At 31.3% G+C, this 23925-nt stretch overlaps 1 protein-coding gene across 3 annotated transcripts; it reads left to right on the top strand.

The window, feature by feature from the left end:
• Positions 1 to 382: 382 nt before the first annotated feature.
• On the top strand, positions 383 to 23845 carry LOC148623990 (kelch domain-containing protein 3-like). 3 transcript variants are annotated; one of them, XM_088566380.1, is made up of 12 exons: positions 383 to 463; positions 4122 to 4208; positions 5040 to 5202; positions 6022 to 6186; positions 6311 to 6426; positions 8516 to 8590; positions 10075 to 10288; positions 12242 to 12328; positions 13687 to 13795; positions 14499 to 14593; positions 15001 to 15079; positions 20292 to 23845. In XM_088566380.1, exons 3-12 carry the CDS (start codon positions 5049 to 5051, stop codon positions 20359 to 20361), a joined length of 1164 nt encoding a protein of 387 aa, XP_088422506.1. In that variant the 5' UTR covers positions 383 to 463; positions 4122 to 4208; positions 5040 to 5048; the 3' UTR covers positions 20362 to 23845. The 3 variants fall into 3 exon arrangements, with proteins under 3 accessions (XP_088422506.1, XP_088422508.1, XP_088422507.1); XM_088566381.1 differs by having other exon boundaries at positions 443 to 526; positions 20292 to 20507; XM_088566382.1 differs by lacking the exon at positions 6022 to 6186 and having other exon boundaries at positions 20292 to 21764.
• The last annotated feature ends 80 nt before the right edge of the window (positions 23846 to 23925 follow it).

The raw sequence follows: 23925 nt of genomic DNA, 5'->3' as shown, positions 1-23925 counted from the left end.
CTCCCAGGTAAAAAATGATATGTCCCTTAGTATATAGCAGTGGCCATTCAAATTCACTATTTTCTACACATGTCTCAATGTATCAGTATGGACTTTATGAAAATAAACATGAATTAGAATTTTCAAATAAGATTCGCATAGAGACATAACGCTAATTGTACATAACTCAGTTCATAGGAATGTCCTAATCACTTGAAAATGTAAATTCGGCGTTAAATTTGAAGTTTTCGAGCCTACATATTGTAAATCGAGAATAAACTAAAACGGATTTTAACAACAAACGATTTTTTTTTCAATTAACAAATTTCTATCACCCGCTTCTCATCTGAGTTATTCTGAAAAAAGGGTGATTGTGAAACGTAACAAATGTCACTTAGTGTCGATTTTCGGATATGGTCCCGGAGTTGGGTTGTATTTTAGACACATTTGTATTCTGTGGTGTTCGACGAAATTCAAGAAAATGGTAAATTATGGCACAGGAGCCTGAAATCTTATCAATTCGTGTGCAAATAATTCTAAAACAAGGGTACACTATCATAATGAAGGGCAATGACAGAATTACCGAACTGATAAAATGTAGGCGGTGGTCAATATGGAATAGTAAAAACATGGCCATGGAAAGTCCGTATACTATAGGAGAGTTCTTCTTGATGTCATCACTTACCAGTGATTTGGTTAAAAATCCATTGAGTGGCGTAGGGTATCAACTTTAAATCATAAGTTTTCATTTTTAAAGAAAATTAAAAAATTCTTTTGGTTCCCAAACATTGCAAATAAAATTCTTTTTTATCCATGGAATTTTTAAATAAATATTCAGTAATTCGACTATATGTACATAAGATTTTAATTATAATTTTACACAAAAATAGAGGTTTACATATAAATATCACTACAAATTTATTTTTTCTAGTAAAATAGTTAAAAATTCACTTACATAAAATGAATTGTTTTTATCTAAATGAAACATTTTACAGAACCAAAATTGGATATAAAATAACAAAGTTATAAAGTTTTGAAAATTGGGATTCTTATGATGAAATTGTCAATTTTTCATTTGTTGTTTATTTGCCAATCAATTTGACACTTAATGATAAGCAAATTAGTGAATATGACATCACTAATGAGATTGGTGAACTCTCTTATAACAAATGGCAATATCCGGGTAACAACCTTGAAGTTGGGAACTACTGCAATGTTCATGACTTGGTATAGGTATTTTCTAAATGAAAGGTGGGTTAAGGCAGGTTTTATATTTTGTTTACCCTCCCTCTTCCATTACAGTTTATTATTTTCATTAATGTTCAATATAAATGGGCAGCATAAAATTGGAATCTGGGTCTTTTGCCACAAAACCTGTTCGCCTACTGAGTCATTTCACCTACTTTCCTGTTTGCCTGAAGTCGTTTTGCCTATATACATGTACCACTTTGCCTTTTGGTTGTTGTCTACATTTCTGTTGTCATTTACAACTCATCAATTACAATTTGAATGATGTTTTAGTTACATTAAATATGGAAAGTGAAAAAATAAGTAGGGGAATTCAGACTGTATCATATCATGTTCAAAATTAATTACTGCACTGACAAATCAAGATTGAAACTTTATTGACACATATTGTAGTGGTCGGTATGAACTTGTTTCAAGCAGAAGAAATGTTCTGTTGAAATGGAGAGTTTACTGTTTATTTATGAAACAAGAAGATCAAATTAAATGTTTTGTGCTTTCTACTGAGTCAAGAGATAAATATACCTCAAGAAACTGCACTACAAGTTTGCAAGTTTTGTAACAAGTATGAACAAAAAGACATCCATTATTGTAATTGGAGTGATGAATGTTAATTCTGTATTCTGTCTTAAACGTTTGTTACGAAAAGCTGATTTTAAATACTTGCTTGTAACCAAATATTCAAAGATTTTGACATTTTTTTTTTTCTCAATTGGATGCCATTTTTGTTTGAATTGTAATCAGAAGACAGAAAACTCTGGTCAACATACCACTGAAAGACTGAGTACAATTCAGATGTTGGGCGAAGTCAGATAATGAAAAAATGTTCTGAATTATCTGTTCAAAAGATTGATTGAAATAAGATTTTTTTTTATTAAAATAGAAGACAGGTGCAAAAGATTTTGAATTAGCTTTCAGGATTCTACATAAGTTAACCAAAGGCAACTGTGAAGTGTCAACTGTCAGCACTTCCTAGATTTTTAAGTGCCTGGATGTATTGAAATGAGAATGGAACTGCTATTGTATGAGAGGAGCTCTTTATGCCCTTTAGCCAAAACTACTACAAATACAATTTTTCCCACAATCTATACATAGTTATATGGAACTTTTAATTTACCACTTATATACATGTACACAAATGCTGGGTCACTGGATAAATTTTAAGAGTTGACCCAGGGTCAGAATATCTTAATCTTATTACTAGCTATCTTCTATATATTTGTGAACTTGTTTTTTTTTTCTTTTGCACTTTTTTGCTTCATGAAGTTACTAATTTATGTAAATTTTTTATTGAATTGATAGTCATCAGTTTTGTGATGGCTCATTGTGTAACAGAAGGTGTTTGGAATATCAAGACACATATTTTCATCTGTATAATATCAATCAATAAAGTCTATTAATACACAACTCCACGAAAATATTTCTTCCCCAACCCCTTGTTAACATGATTGTTCAGATGTTAACACTTGGACCTGAGACTTTGTACCCTCATTGTTGCAGAGGGCTAAATGAGATAAAGCAAAGTCACAACATTTATTAAGAATTTGAAAAGTAGCTATGAAAATTCATGTAGCAGTGCAAAATAAATGAATTTGTAAGATGTCTGTAATAGACACAGACTTTATTATTATGCCTGAAAAGACATTTGTAAAGTTTAACAAGGCAGATGCCTTTTGTTTGAAAGCAGTGTACCATATAAATGTAACATAACCTTAAAATTCAATGTGAACATATCAAATGGTATCATACCATGCTTCAAATTGCAAAATAAATCACCAATACAATATGATAAACATGTAGCATTCAAAACAAAAATATGAAATACTGTCAATAAAAATCTGTATCACAACTGAAATGTCCACAATTTTCACAAATATTGTTCATATGAATAGTTCACAACCAGTAAGGCAGGCAACTCTGTCTAGATGTATGCCTTTGCCACATTTGTATGATGTGGATGCAGATTTGTTCCCTTTTTTTTTGTTGACTATTTGCAGTACTTATCGATAAGATCAATATAAGAGAGGCTCTTTATTTCATTGTCAGAAGATATCCTTGAACAACAAACTCTGCATTTGCTAAGCAATTAAAAAAAAAAGATAATAACCCTATCTTAGAGGCCAGATTTTGATTCTCAGTGTCCAAAGAAACTAGCTTTGCACATGGATTGCCAAAAACAATTTTGTATGTAATCTTCAATGGATATATTGAAATCCCTATTACATTGCTGGCTCTCATAGAAACATTTTCGTATTTTCAAGTTATAAGTAGAATGCTATAATTTCAATGAAAATCAATTAAATTTTATTGGTTCTAATTGAATTCTGTTGGACGAGACTATTTAGTAAATAAAAATGCTTATAGGATAACTTTTATGCTTGCTTTGAAGTTAAATGTTCTTTTATGAACTGACAATACATGTTTTAAAATAACATTTGTAATAGCATGTGAAATAAATCCAACTTTTAGCAAGTACAGAAAACAAAACAAACACAAGTTAGATTTATAATTATCAGAATTCTACCTTTAGGATTTTCTGTTCAAACTGGTTATCACAACTTATGTGTATGAAATGTAGCATGTCTGCATAACTCAAGCTAGTTGTAGGAAATGATGAGAATGTATCAATTTTCACTGTTGATTTATTTTGGTATTTTCACAGTGGACAATTTAAGCCAGAAAAGAGTTCCCACAAATATTTAAAATTTACAGTATCTGGGTTTTCCTTGGATTTCATGTTGATAGGTCAAAGGTGCATTAACATGAAATCCAATGTGCTCTTTAAAAAATAAATGCATTAATTCAGGGATTCCACATACCAGAACTATTCCTGAGTATGATGGACAAACAATATAAGTTATACATTTTGATTTATCATTCTAAATGTATGTTTTCAGTAAATGAAGCAGATGCTCTTTTGAATTGCAAGTACTGTCCTATTTCAAGGAACCTGCACATAGTATGATTTAAAAGGAGAACTGGCAGTAAGATATATTTTACACATCTAAATTATGTTACCACAATTATGAAAATGACGAATAGTAAAGTAAAATATTTATGTTTTGAATGAGGATGTGTCTTTCACCTTAATCTGGTAAGAACTTATTATTTTGACACAATTTCTCATTTGTTAATATGTCATATTTTTGTTTGTTTGTTTGTTGGGGTTTAATGCCCGAGCAGCAATATTTCAGCTATATTCAGGCGATGAACATGAAATGATGATGAAATGACAAATGGGATGGGACATGAGGATAATGGGGTCGAGACATTTTGATTTCCACTGGAAATTGGGAGAGGTGGGTAGGGTCGGGCAATTTAGCCTCCTGTGGCAGAGCCCTATGGTTCCTACTCCGGGAGAATACCACAGTACCACGTACGAGGAACGTGGCATCTTTCCGAACACGGTGCACCACTATGGTTTGCGGTCAGGTTTTCCGTATTATAACCTGACAACCCCAGCATGTAACATGCCAGGGGTACCCCATTCCACCACCTGGGGCACACAACCCAGTTGCTTTGTAGGCAGAGCGCCCTAGCCCCCGGCAAAGGTTCTGAGCACTATTTAGTCGCCTTTTACGACAAGCTTAGCGCTGCTGCAGGCCTATTCTTTTAACACCCGGACCTGCACAGATGTCATATTTAGGTCATGGTTCATAAAATTTATCCTTGGAAGCAAGACTTTTCTGTTCAAAAAAACAGTTTTTCTCATGGTTATTAATACAAATTAACTGTGAATTTCAATTTTCTTTGATAAACAAAAATACTGTCTGCTATCAATAGACAAAATGTAAGTACCCATGTTTAAATTTCAGTGGTAGGCCATGTTGCGCTGGACAGTTGAATTAGAAGGTGGACCTAAAAGGGTTAACCATGCTGCTGTTGCTATAAGGGATAGGGTCTATAGTTTTGGAGGATACTGTACAGGAGAAAACTATGAAAGGACTACTCCAATGGACGTCCATATGTTGGACACAGGTAGGCTGTTTGACTTGTTCATTATGTCATTCTGATGTCTGTCTGATAAATCTAGAATGCATAGAAGTTTTTTTTACAATTTTTGGATAGTATATAAATTTTGCTGAAAGATTTCCTTTAGATTTTACAATCTTATCAAAGAATTTCAAAGTTTGCAGTGGTGTGATTTTATTGCAATGTAGGCAGTGATGGCAATGAAAATTCTAATTGGAAATTTGAAAGTCTATTTTTGAAGTATTCATTGTTCATGTTTTTTTTTCTTTGGATATTGAGGACATATTACAGTAAATTAGATTCAAAATATTTTCTGTTGCAAGCCTGCATGTCTTATGGTTACAGTCATTCATTTCCATTTTGAAGCTGGGGATTACGGTACATGTATGTGATCTTGTTTTCATATGATTTCTTCTAGACTCTTAACTTCCTGTTAACACAACTAAGAATAGAGATTTATATTTTGTGAATGTACTTTATTCATGGGCACTAATTTTCATTGTCTCAAGATTTTGTAAGTTCATGGAATTTGTGTACCGTATTTCTTCAGAGCCTTTGTGTTTTCAATAGAAATTTTGCATTTTGTTGAAACTTTGCATTGTTGCTAGGCAGAACAAAAAAAGACATAATTAGTACCCCACAAAAAAAATTCTTGCACAGTAGATGCTTTAATCAAACTGGTTCATGCCTTATTTATAAGACTGTTGGTTACCTGTATTTGAATTTAGTTAATGCTCCACTAATGGAAGAAGAGCCCAACAAGTATAGGAAAGGTTCTATTGACCCTAATGATGTTAATGGGAGTTTTGTTGATATACTTTTAAGTCTCACTACGATGGAAGCTGATTCCGTTGACTGGACAGGATCCAGATACAGTTCCTTACCAAAGATATGGTCATACTGCTGTAGCTTATGAGAAAAGTGCCTTCATCTGGGGAGGCAGAAATGATAAAGATGGAGCTTGTAATATTCTCTATCAGTTTAACAGTAGTAAGTATGATGTAATGAGGGGTTTTGTTATAGACAAGTTTTATTATAACCTTTATTCATGGTTTTCATACATTATGAAGCTTGACATCACTCTATTTATATGTATGCATTAAATTTATTGTAGATACCCATACTTGGTCTAGACCCTCTGTGGAAGGACCAGTACCTAATGCAAGGGATGGACACTCAGCTTGTGTTATTGGTAACAAAATGTATTTCTTTGGTGGATATGAAGAGGAGGTACATAAAATGCCAAAAATTTAATATTGTTACTTAGAAGCTATTATGTTTTCACAGGACCTACACTACACTCAGCAACTTGTGTTTCTCTAACACTCAAGTCAGAGTTTTAAAGCCGTGTTAGTCCGGGAAACACGGTGTCAGTCAGATTTTTTCACGGTGAATTGTGAGTGTTACACCCACCCAGCTGGAATATCATATATTCCAGTTGTTAATTGTGTACAGAGAACCACCGACATGGGTGAAAAATCACCCAGCACGGTGAAGTTAATCTCATTGATCTTCACCGACAATATGGATGTTAGTACCTGAGCTCCCAGGTCACTGACCTCCAGAATTCATGTGGGACCCCAGAAAATCACAACAAAGGAGTCCAGAGGACATGTGAAAATTCTTAATCCAATCGCCAAAATCGATACTAGTTGATTTGTCCAGCTTTAATCCAAGCCATCGGCACAATAAAGCAGCGGTTGAGACGATTAGCGCATGGGATTAAAGATTTACAAATGTAACGTGAAAATCTTAAAAAAAAGACATTCATTGTTGATACATACTTCACGACTGTCCTGCATTGAGTAATTGTATGAGATGACCAGACACACATCAGAGACATTGTAAACAATTTGTTCATTTAAATTTCTAAAAATAGACTATATATGTGTGAGGTTCGTCCAGGGATTATTTTTATACAGGAGTAAACATCAGATGGCATCAATGAAAGTTAAAAACAGTTGAACAAAACCTATAATTAAAATAAAGACATATGTAGGTTGTATTTGAAACGTACTTTATATCAAAAAAATATTTGAGTTAACTTGAAGCATTTTAGAGGCCGAAAACGACCGGTAGAGGACGCTGTCTCGTCTTGTTTGGACAACATCTTGTAACTTATATATAATTATTATTAACAATGTTCTCAATCCTGATTAATGGCTTCTACATTACAATCCTCATGTACACATTATCTTGGAACCTGTAATTAGTTTCTTTTATTTCTAGAAAAGTCGTTCAATTATTAAAACTATCAGAAACTAAAAGCGTCACCAGATTGTTTTTACAAGTCCGTCACTGGAATCAAATTACAAACATCTATACTTTCAAAGTGTGTTATTTATATTTATAAATAGTAATTATCAATTTACAAATGCACAATTTAAATATCAAAAGATTGCATTATTACTTGATAAAAATATGAAGTAATATTTCTATATGATATCTCCCACTCATTGGACGTAGCTGTAAAAAAACAACATACCAAAATATGATAACCATGTACGAAATATAAAAAAAATGTTGCTGAATTTTTAATGACATGACTAATTTTTTCATCTTAACTGGAGTGCTCCAAATACCTGAGAAACAGAAACACAATATACATCATAACTTACAATGAATTTCCCCATTATGCCTCATTGAATTTTACGATTATTGCAATATACAAATGGTCGGTGTTGGCTAGGTGGAATCTGGGTGGTAAACACTCAAAATGTCGGTGTAACACTGTTTCACTGTTGGAATTGAGTGTTAGAGAAACAAATTCGCTGAGTTTAGTGTATATGACTGCAAAAAAAATAAATAAATGAAATCACAGGATCAATTTTAGAATTTTTACAAGCACATTTTAGTATGAAAAATCAATATATTCTAATCATACTGTCAGAACTATAAATTAATAAAAAGGCATTTTTTACTTAATGCTTTGCATTACAATTGATGATGGAAATTTGGGCACGAAATACTTTCTGTTTTGACTTGAGTACAAATTGTTTTGCCTGACAAAGAATGACCTTGAACATCATGTTGTTTCTTTTTTCTGAATAATTATACCCCTGCAAAAGGAGGTTGCTTTAGTCAGTTTGTCTGACATAATGTTGTCACAACTATTCCATTATTACTTGTTGGATTGTCATGACATTTTATCCAGTTTTAGAGCACTATACATGTTATATGGAGAAATGAATGTTGTCAAGAAATGAGATTTCCACAAGATTTGTGAGAAATACAACTCTCCTGCTGTAGCTGGGGTATTAGTTTTAGGAAGAACTGTTTTTATATTACATGTATGTACTAACGCTTAACTATTTTTCAGACAGAGAGATTTTCCAATGACTTACATGTTTTAGACTTTACAACATTTACATGGTCTCTGGTCATACCAAATCAAGTAAGTGTCTGAGTGGGATATGGGGTTTAGTGACATTTATGTGGTCTCTGGTCATACCAAATCAAGTAAGTGTCTGAGTGTGATATGAGGTTAAGTGACATTTATGTGGTCCCTAGTAATACTAAATCAAGTAAGTGTCTGAGTGTGATATGGGGTTTAGTGACATTTATGTGGTCCCTAATAATACTAAATTGATATCTGGTTGTTTTGATACATGTATACTGCTAAATAAAACGAGTAAAATATTGTTTAACTGTATATTTTTAATCGTTGAAACAATTTGTGTTAATTCAATGCACATGAAAGTTCATCAATTTTTAGCTCGCCATGCCAAAGGCTATGTGAGCTATTGCCATCACTTGGCATCAGTTGTGGTTACTAATTTTTAAATTTTTTTCTCCTCTGACACTATTTTACCAATTTAAACCAAACTTGGTTTGAATGTTTTTTGGGGTATCCTGTGTAGAACTGATGTGGGGATTGATCCATCAAAAAACATGGCTACCGTTATTAAAAATAGAACATAGGTGTCAGACAGTAGTTTTTGACAATGGTAAAAGTGTTCAGCATGATGAGATCTATCTGTGGTAAAATTTATGTTTTAATTTGTTAAGCCATGTTGGAGCTATTGTCCTTTATTGACATATTTTGCGGTTTTAAATGTTATTTCTTTCATAAATCTTCTCCTCTGGCACTACTTGACCAACTGGAACCAAACTTAATATAAATGTTCCTTGGGGGTATCCTGCATAGAACTGATGTGGGGATTTTCGATCCGTCAAAATTCATGGTGGCTGTTACAAAAAATAGAACATAGGGGTCAAACAGTATTTTTTTGCTTATTATTTCTCCAAAACCTTTAGGTTTTGAAATTCTTCCAGTTGCTGAAATGATCCTTATTATAAGGCCTACAAAAATCTTCTAGAGGCAAAATTGTTGGACAACTCCTTGTAAAATTTATTGCCATTGAGAGGCAAAATTTAACCAGGTGAGCGATTCAGGCTCTTGGAAACCTCTTGTTTATTGTCAAAATAGCATCAACAATGGGATCATAAGAAGTATGAAGTATATTTCAAAACAATTTGTTTAAGATGAAATATTCATACAAGAATATAAGTTTTGTAAAGATATAAAAGTTTTTTTTTAGTTTCATTGTATTTAATATAACCAACTATGGTGCAGTGTATCCTTCATGAACACTAAAGCATTTTATGGACAAGTATAAATTGTCCTGGAGTTGTTAACTTAATGCAAGCAGACCTCAGTCAACAGTTACAAACAATCCGTAAGATTTTACCCTTTATCAAAACATTATTTAGCTTTGGATTATTTGAATTGAAGACTGATGACTAATCAATGTTAATAATATGATAGTACCAAAGTAATTATATACATGCACTCCTACTTGCAAACGTTTTTTGTCTTTTGTCTGCTTTTTGTTAGAAATTAATTAAATAAATTGGAAAATACATTTTTTTTTACAGAGTGAACCTGCCAGATGGAGAGATTTCCACACTGCTACTGGCATTGGTCATTACATGTACATTTTTGGTGGGAGGAGTGATCAGGGTGGCAATATATATACAAACAATGAAATTTATTGTAACAAACTACAAATATTTGATACTTTAAATAAAACATGGATTGAACCAGAAACTACAGGTGTTCTGCCTATAGGAAGAAGGAGTCATTCAGCATGTAAGTAATAAATTAAAGATTACAGTGAAACTTCTCCAAACTGGACCCTCAAAGAACCGGTCTTCCCTTCAAACCGACCGTTTTCAAAAGTCCCGGCCGATATACCTTAAAACCTGTGTGTTTTGTCTTCAATAGACCAGCCACTCTCTAAAACCGTTTATTGGCTGTTTTTTTCACAGTTTTAGTTACATAATTCAAGTAAAAACAACCTCTCAATTCCAGCCAATCAGTTAAGGTTCAACTGTAATAAATGTGTCAACAAAACTGTAAATGATTACGTAATTAATAATTCGTTTACTGACTGGTTTGCATTTCATCAGTGGACAGATGATAATTGAAGGGGACAGTTGTTTAAACACTGATTTAATCCAGACATCACATTTTTTCACTGGATGGGTGTTTATTGGTATGTACACACATCAGGCAATCAGGGTCATTTAATAGTGTGATCTTTAAAATGTGATCTGTACCCAAGCCAAACCTATAAAGAGGTGAAAGAGTAATCAAGGGAACCAAGGTTATAGGGGTAATCAAAAGAATGTAATCCAGGGACAAAGACCCGACATGGAAAACAGACATGCACAACAAGGAACATACAGTAACTAAAATCATACATACAAAGTAACAAAAGCAAATGAGCAACGGACTCCACTAAAAACAGAAATTATTAAACTTTGTTGACAGGTAGTTTACTAAAACAGAATAAATGATTAACAACCATCAACAGCTCTGTGATCTTTAATACACATTCTTTCAAAATCATGAACATTATTTTGTCTGCTGTACCATTTGTAAAATCAATCCATTTACAAGTGATGTATGCTCTGAAACATAATAAACGGCTGAAAGTTTTGAATCGGCATTAAACTTGCCCCAAACAGCAAACTGACAACATGTAGGATTATAAAACACATAAAGGGAGACAACTTTATGAATGCATTGTTATTTTTCACAAAACCAGCCACCCCTACAAACCAGCCAATTCTTTTTGCCCCAGAGGTGGCCAGTTTGGTTTCACTGTATTACCTTATTAAGTTTTAATATCTTTAATGACTTTATGTTGTTGTACTAGTATGGTTCCATCCATCTGCCTATGCATCTAACACAATGCAATTCATCATCACAGGTACTTTATGCTTTATTAGAAGTTTCATACCAGTACATGTATGCCATTCAGAGCTTACATAAAAATGTGTTTACACTTGTGGAAGACCTTTTGTGATCTCTGAAAGTACTTGCTATTTTGGACTTGAGTTATATGCTGATGCATTTATTGGGTTATCATATATGTTCTTTTTTTCCATTAAATGAAAAATGATTTTCCAGCTCAATTTTTATATTCTGGTTTGGATGGCAATTTTTTTTAGAACATTTCTCTTCAGCTATTCATCACACTGATAGGGATATGATATTTTTGAATGATTTGATTTATAGACTGGAAATGATCAACTATTTGTTTGACTGCTTATAATGGTTTTAATACAACAAAGAACAAAACAAAACAAAAATTCTATTACAATTTACCTTTATCTGAATGGTGCTAGACAAGAATTTTTTTTTAAATGTTTATAGTATTAAGACAACTAGTTTTCCCAATTCAGGGCAACTTCTATTGTTGCGTTTTATTATTGTTTTCATGTACAATAAGAATGAGGTGTTATTTCTTTACAAAGTTCAAAAGACAAATATTTTTTCTTGAGGTGAGCCATAAATTAAAAAAAAAACAAAATAACAAAAAAACTTTAATTTGTAAACCTTTAGTAAAAACAATATACCTACGCTAAAATGTCTTAGTTAATCTAAAGTTTGTATTACCATACACAATTTTTATACTCTCATCTTAATAGATGAGACATGTTATTGACACCATTGCCGGTCTGTCTGTCTGTCTTCAGTTATTTTATGAAATATGGGTACTTTTGAATTACATGACTTTCTTTTGTTTTATTTTAGTTGTTTATAAAGGTTATCTGTATGTATTTGGTGGATATAATGGCAAGTTCGACTACCACTTCAGAGATGTCCTCAGATTTGATCCTGGTAAGTCTAAGCTTTATAGTGACAAACTGTTTTACACACCTTTTAATTATTGTTTACTTTTCTTTCAAAACATTTCATATCCTTTTAGCTCACCTGGCCCACAGGGCCATGTGAACTAATGCCCTCACTTCCATTGTAGTCATTGTCAGTAATTAACAACTTTTCAAAACTCTTAAAAAACTACTGGACCAATTAGAACCAAATTTTGTATGAGTGTTCCTGAGGGTATTCTGCCTAAAAACATTGTGGGAATCTCTCATCTGTCCACAAATGTGGCTGCCATTACTGAAAATAGAGTATACGGGTCAGACAGCAGTTTTTCACACATTTATCCAAAACTTACATTTAGCCAAATTCTGATCAGGATGAATCTGTATCTGTATAGCCATGTAGGAGTTATTGTCCTTTTGGATGTTTTTTTTTCTTTGTTGCTATTTTTGATATAAATACTTTTCAAAAATATTTTCCTCAAATACTACTGGACCAATTAGAACCAAATTTAGTATGAATGTTCCTTAGTGTATTTTTGACTAGAACTGATGTGGGGATATTTCATTCGTAGACGAGCATTGCATCTATTACTAAAAGTAGATCATAGGGTTAGACATCAGTTTTTCACATTTATCTCAGGAACTGTTTAGTTTAACCAAATTCTGACAGACTTATGTGTTCTGCATGACAATATATATCTGTGGTCAAATATTTTGTGAATATCTGTTCATCCATGTTGGAGTAATTTCCTTTTAGGACCTTTTATATGCTATTTTTGATGTTATTACTTTAAAAAATCTTCTCAGAAACTGGTGGACAGAAATGACTGAAATTTGGTATGGTTGTTTATCAAGTTATCCTGCACAAATAGTCATTGAGATTTTTAAATTGTGAAAAATAAATTGTTACTTAAAATAGAACATGTAGATCAGACAGCAGTTATAAACATGTAACTTTATTCAAACCAAATTTTGGCATTGATACAGATATTCAGCATGACGAGGTCTACCTGTGTTACAATTCTCGTGAAAATCTGTTAACCCATGTTGTAGTTATTGCCCTTTTTGGATGGTTTTTTTTTTTGCTATTTTATTACTTTAACAATCTTCTCAGAAACTGCTGTATAGAATTGATTAAAGTTGATATGATTGTTCCTTAGGGTATCCTGCACAAAATTAGCATTGAAATTTTGTATCCATGAAAAATCATGGCCACTTTATCAAAAAATAGAATATAGCTTGTCAAGTCAGGTGACTGATTCAGGCTCTTTAGAGCTGTAGTAAAAGTTCATTTCAATACAAAACTCTGTACCAAAACTTATAAGTAGATATTCACAATGGGCTTAAATAGTTTTATTCATATTGCAGTGCATTTACACTGGTCTATGGTGAAGATCAAAGGGAAAGGACCATGTGCACGTAGGAGACAATGTTGCTGTGTGATAGGATCCAAAGTCTTTCTTTTTGGTGGTACTAGGTAAGGTATACAAGTTGCCAACTAACTGTTGTGAAGGGAATTTATTGATACAATAATAGTATAGGGACCTGCAAAAAAAAAGTGACAAACATTCTGTTGATGACAGTAAGATGATCTCAGGATTCATCTGGTTTTACTACCATGTTACCCTATGCATATAAAAGTAAATATTAAAATTGGTGAAAAGCATAAAAGGGGCATAGTTTTGTTTTTGTTTTATGTGAATTTTTCTCTTGCACATGTCCAGGCCAATGTTTCTCATCTTTTGCCTTTTATGACACTTCGTTTTCAAGACATCAGCTGAGACAAGTGGGCTGTGCAAAATTTAATTGTGCAGAAGTTTTTTTTTGCAATGACTAGTTTTATGCAAGAACATATAACATATGTTAGCAAAAGTGTTATCATGCTGTGCTCTGCAAAGCTTTTCATTCCTTTTAAAAGTCTTCCAACTTCATAAACCTGCTTCAAAGGCTAAGTATTTATGAATATGACAAAGCAAATCACCTTTGATTATACTTCTAAATCAAAGGATACAAAGATCAGACCTTGCTACAGTATATATCAAACTTATTCATACAGATGCTTTATACAAGTTGGAAGGCAAATGCACACTGAAAAAAAGTATCTAAAATTGCTTAAAAAGTATATTTATGTGTGTTTATTATTGACAATGCATTTCTCACGTATAGATCTTTATTTTTAGTCCTTCAACAAGACCTAACACTTCAAATGGTAGTATGACTGGTAGTATAGACTCTGATCTGACTGACCATTCTGATTTACATGTCTTAGATTTTGGTAAGGATTGAAATTTTAACCTATGCTTCACAATTGTTTTTTTCACAAAGAATTAATCTTTGAGCTGAAAATTAAATACATGTTGAAAGTTAGAATGATGTTAAGCTTGAAGGCAGACACTTGTAGACTTATGATATTGTCTGTGGATTGATTTGCAAATAGAAGATAGTTTTAATCATTGATAAATAGTAGCTGTCTATTGAGGAAATCTGATACTTCTTAAACTTATTTAAAAGAATTCAAAGAAAATACTTGCACAATTAGTTTTGTCCTATATTAATGTGGTTAAGGGAATGTCATAAGATAAACATGAAAAATGTAACCAGCTAGGATTGCCAAAATGACATACAAATGTCTCCTGTTCTTCTTGCTTTTAAAATAATGTTTTCCATCAACATTTTACATAGCACCTACATTGAAGACCCTCTGTCAGATTGCTGTTATTGAAAATATAATCAACATAGATTGTCTACCACAGGTTCTACAGTAAGTTTATTTCATTATCCACCAAAGTGTAATAGAGAATATAGTATGACAGACAAAAGTAATACTGCTGATCTTTATTATACTGCAGGATTAATGCAGTTTGATATACTGTTAATGCTGTAGTAAAGTTTAATCATTATTGCAGTAACTTAAAATTGTATATAGTGCTAGATGCTTTAACGATTGTAATTTAATGAGCCTTATCATTTTATTTTTTTTTTTTATAACATAATACTTTATTGCATTTTGCTGCTAACAATCTTCATAGATGTACAATATTCTCTCTATGAGCCCTAAAGTTATTAGTGCTTCTAAGTTATAGGGAAACTTATAAGAATAAAACATATATCTTAATGTTAGTTTTACAAAGACTATAGTTTTACAATCTGATATATAGAAAACATATTCAAGTTATCATAGGCTAATCAGTTATCAATTCTCTCTAATATTTTATATTTAACTATAATTATTTTGCTAGACTTAACTCTTTTTTGAAGATGTTAAACACATTAACTTCTTTTGTTTTTTGTTCAGAAATATAATATGCTTTATAAATTGAATATCCAAACTAAACATGTAAGGCTAATTTCCATATCAAATTTGACAAGTTTGAGTATTTTATATATCTTTTCCTAAAAGCAGCATAAATATGGACAAGAAGTGAAATAATGCAAGTAGTCCTCTTTTTGTCCACAACAGTTACAGTTGACATTTTTAACCATTCTCCATTGACTGAGAAGTGTCTTTGTTGGAATAATACATTGCAGTAACTTCCATCTAAAAGATTTTAACTTATTCTTTTTCAAAAAGTAAAATATAAATTCAAACAAGTTATTTTTGTCTAATGATGACATGTTCTACAATTTTATCTATTGCATAATTCCAATGGATTTTTCAAACTTTTTTTATATTAATATATTGTATAGCTTTGTGTTTTACAATAGAGAAACTTCAATCAAATTATTGTTCAACAATGTCTTATCTTTACAAACATTTACAATACTTTTCTTTGACTCTTCAGAACGAAGCAATATTAACTATTCTTTTGGTATTGCTTTTTTTCAAAATCATATATTCGGACATCCAATTTCTTTTGGTTTTTAATTTATCTATAATTTTATATTGTGAAATATTACCGTTCTCATCGATAGTGTCATAAATGTAAATAAGTCCACTTTCAATCCAATTGTTTAATATTAAAGTTTTCCTGTTATATTGAATGGATTTATTGTTCCAAATTATTTGTATTCGAACTTCTGTAAAAGTTGTAGGTTTTTTACACTGTCCTCTGCCGATAACATTTTACGATTTCTCTGTAAAATTCTGGTATATGACTTAACTGATTGCTAATTTTGTTTCCTTCCCTGTTTGTTTCAAATATCAACCAGCTTTTACCTAATGCATTGAAATATTTTCTAGGAATCAGTTTCCCATTGGTGCCCGAGTCATTTTTGAATTTGGTCACCCAACTAGCTTTAAGAGCATTAAAGTAACTTTTGATGTCGATCATTTTTAATCCCCTTTGTTCATAGCTTCCGATAATTACATTTTGTTTAACTTTGTCTGGTTTTCCATCCCATATGAAATTAAAACATTTTTTTTCAAGTTCTTTGCTATATTTTTCTGAGACTACACAACATGTACAAAGTCTACGAACACGGCAGCTCCTTTGACTTTGTATAATTCGCAATAATCTATAATATCCTGGATTTGTTGAATTGTTTGAAACCAATAAATCTGTTTTTAGCATATCCTGTTTGATCTTCATTAATCAGTTTTGGAAGAATTTGCATTAGTCTTTATGCTAGAATATATGACAAGAGCTTTAAGTCCACATTTAGAAGTGATACACCTGTTCGTTGTGAGAATGAAAGGTGATCATTTTTGATTCCATTATTTAATATTTTGACAATAAAATGCTTCAATCTATTCCAGTATTTTCTATAGAATTCAACCGTAAGTCTGTCAAGTCCTGGTGAGCGGTTAAGTTTCATTTTAAACATTGCATCTGTACATTCCGGGATTGTAAGTTTACCATCACATTTTGATATGTCTTTATCTGATGCCTTTTTATCTAATCTTCTTCAACTAAATGATCATCTACCGAGGATGAAGTATAAAGGTTTTCATTCAAAGTTTTAATTGTTTTTAATATTTGTCCCTGTTCCATTATTATTTCGCCATTTTCTATTTGTAGTTTGTTGATTGACTTTTTAACTTGCCTTTGTTTTTCAAGTCCTGAAAAATAAGAGTTATTTCTTTCTTTAAGTTCAGTGAATTTTTCCCTTGTGCCCCCTTCGCTTTTCTTTCATATATTTCTTATATATCATTTTCAATTTTTTGTATTTCTTGCTCAATCACATCATCTCTGTTTTCTAAATTTTCTAGTATGTACATTTTGTGATCTAACTCCTTTTCTAAATTTTGTAATTTCACGTTAGTTTTTCTTGCTTTATTTTTACAATAGTTGATCATAGTGTCTCGTATGTCTGCTTTAAACACGTCCCAGAGAACCCCTATATCTTTGTTTTTAATAATTCCTAAATGAATATGATTTTGTTTTCAATCAACATTTCATAGTCACTTTCATCCAATAATGAGTTATTCATTTTCCAATAACCCCTCCCTTTTTTAGCTGCCCTGCATGTATTTTCATGAATTCAGCTTGATGATCTGCAGATCTTATTATTGCTGGCTTTATTTTGCAACATTCTATCAAAGACAGAAAATCATTTCCAATTAATAATAGATCAATTCTACTTGCTTGTGTTTCATCTTTGCGCTGCCAAGTTTATTGTTGTTTGTTTTCATTAAAAGACCTCAAAATATCACAATATTTATTTTTTATAAGAATTTTTTAGCCCATAAACTGGTTTAACATGTTGCGTGTTGCTGATTGAACTTTTTCTATCTATAGCATGTATAACTTCGTTAAAATCCCCACCTATAACCGGAATACCTATCCCATGTTGCTTTATTTTATCATTAAGTTTCTTAAAAAATATGTTTCTATTTGATTTATTGTTAAGCGCATAAATACATTAAGTTTAAATTCACTATTTTCTAATTGTATATTTATCAGAATCATTCTTCCCTCATTATCTGTAAATTTATCAATTAGTTTGTGGTTTAGAGATTTTTTAATTAATACTGCTACTCCTCAGCTAGACATTTTGCCATTACTACATAAAATATCATAACCTGAATCATAATTAATTTCTAATTCATCATCTTCACTGAAATGTGTTTCTTTAAGAAAGCGTTCACACATTTTTGTGTCTTTAGCCATTCAATTACCCTATTCCATTTGGCTTTGCATTGATTCCGTTTGTATTTAAAGAAGATAAATTAATTGTGGATGTCATGAGTTCAGTGAAATAAAATTAAATTGAAGTTAAACTTATTTTTTCTTTGTCTTCTTACTTCAAAAGAAATTTCCTTGCACACATTAAGAGGTACACAAAGAGGCATAGTATATATATTTTTACACTTTTGAAGTTTATACAATGTTCAAACTTTTGTCAATTTATACTTATTTCACATCTTTCAAAAAAAAAAAAAAAAAAAAAAAAAAAAAATTAAAATTAAGTTTAATAGCATATTCATTATCATTTTTGAAACTAATAATTTTTCTTTTAACAATGTATTTTCCACTTTTAAGATTCATATAATTTTCATATTTTTCTAAATCTTCATTGTTCAAACAGAAATTAAACATTAAGTTTATTAACATACAGTCAATCATTTTCCTTTATGAAACATTTCTATTTTGGAACATTTTGCTTCCACCTGTTGGTGTAGGTGGAGTTCTCCCTTTGCTGTTATACCTTTGTTTTTAGATAGATCTTGTTGACCTTTAGAGCTCTGATTCTTGTTGTTATTTATTTGTTCCTGCTTACTGTTCTTTTTCCTTTGTCCAGTTTTCCTCCTTTTCTTTTTGTCTTTTCCTTGTTCATCTCCTTCATTTACTTGTAAGTGAGTTTGGTCATTTACAGTGTTCTGTTTATCATCACTGTTTTCATCTGTTGATTTTCCTTGATTCTTGGATGGTGACATTGATATCTGAGCTTCATTTTCATGTCTATCAGATTCTTTGTTGTCATACTCTGATTCTAAGTCTGCTACATCTGTCTCATTTTCAGACTCAGTCTCATCAGACCTTTCTTTTTCGCTTTCTGATTTTGACCCTTCATCTTTGTTTCTGTCTCTGTTCTTGAACTCTGGGCAGTTCCACATTCTGTATCCAGATTCAGAGCAAAATCTGCATTTCCAATCATTTGGGCATTACTTGGTATTGTGACCTTTTTATAGACATTCATTACATAGCAATACATCAGTGTCCTTGGGTTGCCCCTAATGGTAAATTTTAGCTGTATATTTTCAGATCTTAAAGGTTTTTGGGAGTGGCTCAGCAAATGGCTGACAAATAAACATTCTCATTCCTGTCCAACAGTTTGTAAGTCTGTTGTCTACCCTCGGATACTCTCTTGTGCTAACTCTGATGATCTGACCATCATCAGTGGATAATGGGACATTGTATACTTTGACAAATACAAGGAGGTCCTCATGCTTTCCACTAGCTTTACAATCTTTCCGCGGATAGTGACCCCCTCAGTTAATAACTTTGCCTGTCATCTTCGTTGTCTAGATATATATGCCAGATTTTTATGATTCTCTGAATACCAAGAATGAAACGTGGTTTGATTTTGTTGCCAATTGCTTTGTAAAGTTCTAAATGGGTGAGCCAATCATCTTTGTGTGGTTTTGTATCACCAAACACATCATATTCTCTGAGAAATATCGGTTTTACACCAGATAAGTCAGTATTGTTCTCTGTTTTGTTATAGAGTTTACGTATGACGCCATTTTGCCATTGTTCATATTTTGTTGGTTTGAATTTTTACCACTATTTTGCTCAGAAGAGGTTATTCCTTCTGTCTGCTGAGTTTGCTACTTCTGATCCATATTGAAGCCTATATTGCTTTCTTCAGATGTCCTCTGACAAAAATTTTACATCTCAAATTTTTCTATCACTTTGAGAAATCACCAATACCTTAGCAAAGGTCGATCACTCAATTTATAAATATTTTATTTGTCACTGTTTGCTGTGTCTCCAAACGTAAGATAGATAGTACTTAAAGTCTTTTACATTTTAACATTAAAGCTTTTGTGTAAGTAGATGATTTCAACTTTGACTTTTCACTGTTTGTAGGTGGGAGATAGCTGCAATGACAACAAACAATACGATATCTAGTGCTAGACCTTGTAACTTTAATGGGTAAGAGACAACGGTAATACGTAATACAAACCATTAAACAATGTGATATGATGGCAAAAATATTGTAATGTACAGCCGTTGATGTTTTGTTTTAGACAATGTGATATGATGAGAAAAATATTGTACTAACACGGTTAACTTATTAGAATATATCTATTGTACATTAGTGATAAAATTATGGTTGTTATTCACTGAGATTTACAGGGAAGTAAGATTTATGTATACATTGTAAATAACTAACATAAGATGGCTGAGAGATTTTAAGACTTTGAAAGTATTGATTTTGTAATAAGTAATTGTAATTCATTTGGACATTATTAAAAAATTAAAGGATAGGTTTTTATCGTAGATCAGTTGTAATGAAGAACAACAACAAAATCTTTTTTACAACTGAAACCACATAGTTATGTTAGAAATGTAGGAAACATTGCTTGATGTTTAACAGTTCCTGTCAAATCAATAGTCACTTACCTTAGTTTCTTTTTTTTTTTTCATAACATATGTACAAACATATGTTTTGGAGTTTTGATCCCAGTAAAGTTCTGTTAGGGTTCGAGTTATAAATGCTAATTTTGTTTATAACAGTTATGTAGGAAAACATTGGGCTCAATTTAAATTAGTGTTCCCTGGCCAGGAAGAAAAGAAGGAACATGATTTTGGTAGCTGCCCATTTGTCTTTGTGAATACATCTCCTCTGAAACTACTTGCTTGATTCCATTCATTATCAGTGGATTTATACTTATGAAATGTAGATAAATTATTGTGATTTGACTTTTTTTTTTTTTTTTTGGAAGTTATGAACATTAGATTGTTGTTTTTTTTTTTTTTTTTTTTTTTTTCATTTTGATGGAACAACTTTGTAGGAGTTCTTGGATTAAGGCAACTAAGAGTTGGGGACAGGTTGCTATGTGTAGCAATGTTGTTTTCCACTTAGCTTTGTAAAAAGACATAGATTTTGTTTATTTCCAATTTAAACAAAATGGATAGATAACTGATTATATTTAAAATTGGGGGGACAGTGTGCCTTCTTACATGGTATTGTAACTTTTTTCAAGCAGGTGAGGGTTAAATTACCTTTCATTGACAAAAATATTGGAAAGGTTATACTGTTTTAAATAATACATCTGTTCCACTCTAGTAACATGTTCATAAGAATTATTTTATTGTTAGTACATGTATTTTATTGTGAATTTTTTTCACATATGTTTATATTGAAAATTTGTTGATAAGACATTTAATTCTTTATGAAAACATGTTAGTGCTATGTCTTTTAATAATTAGTGTGTACTTTTTCTGAGATTAATCTAAATAATGTAGTATTTGATTTTTGTTTGCTTACATGGTAATTAACATTAGTTTTTGATTTCCAATTCAGAAGTTTAATATCTGTACTAAAATATCGTGTATTAATGTTGATTTTTTTTATTGTCTCTATATTTCACTTGTTTGATGGAATTGCCTTTATACAATGGTTATAATACAATATTTATATGAAGGGGGTACACAGGAATCACCCTGTCTATTTGTATGCCAATCTATATGTGCATCTATTCATCTAGCATAATTGTTAAACCCCTGGCTGGTTGGTGATTAAATTTGAAAGAAAGGTTAGGCTAGATGTAAATGGGCCAGGGCATAATCTGTGTCTCCTAGACGAAAAGATGTAAATGCGTCAGGGCATGATCTGTGTCTCCTAGACAAAAAAAGGAGTATAAGACAGTTGTACTTACAGTTTTTTTTTGTAAAACACATGCTCTCATTGAAAGCGAAAGTAGCATCACTTTGTCTAGTTACTTCAATATTGATTAAATAGTTGTTCATTAACAGAATTAATTAGGTTCTAGTGACTTTATGGAAAGTCACTTTATATCTTTAGAATTGAAGGTGTTACTCATCTAACATTATTCAATTTTTTTATGCAATGAAAGAATATAGAACTTGATATGCTTGGAATGAACAAAAATGTTTTGTTTCATGTTCAGATTTTGATTCACTTCTTACTTAGTTTTCTGACATGGTAATGATTTGCCAAATAAATTTTATTATGCAATGTCTATTTAAACTGTGATAAATATCATTGATAACTGTAAAAGTACCTTAATTCGTGGATACCAATTTTCATGGTTAAGGGAAAAAACACAAATGCATTGATTATTGAATTTGTGGTTTTGAGGTTTTCAGTATACACATCAATGGAAATCTCCTTTTCATTGGGAATAGAATTTTGTAGTTTGGCCTACGCACAAAAACTACGAAAATTCGTACCCCATGGACAACAGTACTCTTGTAGTAACTTCTATTTATACTTTTCCTATTCACAGTTTATTTTTAATCCTATGTTTACCATAATCAGTAATTTAGCTGATGATTTCAACATGCTTCAATTTTATATGCTGCCTATAATAGTCACTGTTCATCTGTCTGTCCATCTATACAAACAATTGAAAATTCTTCAAAGATATTGATCATTTTTTGGTACAGATATTAAGAATTAAAAAAAAATATTTTTACATTTTGTCTTAATTAAAAAATTGTAAGTATTTTAGAAACATTTCTGACCATGTAATTAAATGTTTGATATAATCAGGAAAAACATTAGCATTATTGTGTGTGGAATACGTAGCATAACCAAGAATTTTAATTTAGTGGGTGTAATGATAAAAACAAGAAAGTGTGAGAATAAATGGATGATTTTTTCTTTATGAGTCTTGTGTAGAAAAATTAAATATTGCATTTTTAGATTTTGAAAATACTTGATAGCTTTTGTTTTGAACTGGTGACAGTGTCCATTTTAAATGTTAATTAAATTTTGATGAAGAAAAGGAAGGATTTACAGTTAAAACTTAATATTTTTTACATTGCATTCTATGCAAATTATCTTCCCTAAAGGTAAACCTACATATTTGGTTTGTTTTATTTCTGAGTTATTGATGGTATCGACTTGTTGGTTTATTATTTTTTTCAACATAAAGTTACTCAGGAGAGATTCTTATATTGTCTTGAGGCACCTTTATTAAAATTTTATGATTTAAGATAGTAAGCATGGCTCCAGACACCCCCCAAAAACAAAAAAAAAACAACAACAAAAAACATTTATTTCTGGAATAGGCCCTAAGTGATTATTCTTATACATGTATATTTTTAATTGTTTTTTTTTCTATTATTTTTTTTTGGAATCCACTGTTTCTTATTATTATGGCTTGAGCAACATATTATTATTCAGTTTACTATTATTTAAAAAAATGTGCTAAACTCATAGGTAAAGAAATTCAGGTGTTTTAGTCAGGTACTTGAAGAAAAGAAGTAATTCCTAGGACAGCACAAACAATGACTTTGTGTATAAAGGGCATGTGAAATTTTATGTAATTAGACTTCTTTTTATTCAATTTAACAGTCAAGAAACTTTTTCTTGGAAATGAATATGCATTTTGTCTCATAAGCATGTGTTCTTTTTTGCCAATGGCAATGAAATAAATTAGTTTTGTCTACTTGTTTTTATTTTATGAAAAATATGTGTAATAATTTTAAGGCCACCGCCATGCTCTTTCATCATCAGTCTGCCTGTGTT

Source organism: Perna viridis, chromosome 2 (assembly GCF_037379345.1).
Source record: "Perna viridis isolate PV_CMFRI_1.1 ecotype Kerala chromosome 2, ASM3737934v1, whole genome shotgun sequence".
NCBI lineage: Eukaryota > Metazoa > Mollusca > Bivalvia > Mytilida > Mytilidae > Perna > Perna viridis.
This window is presented reverse-complemented; position numbering and strand designations above follow the sequence as displayed.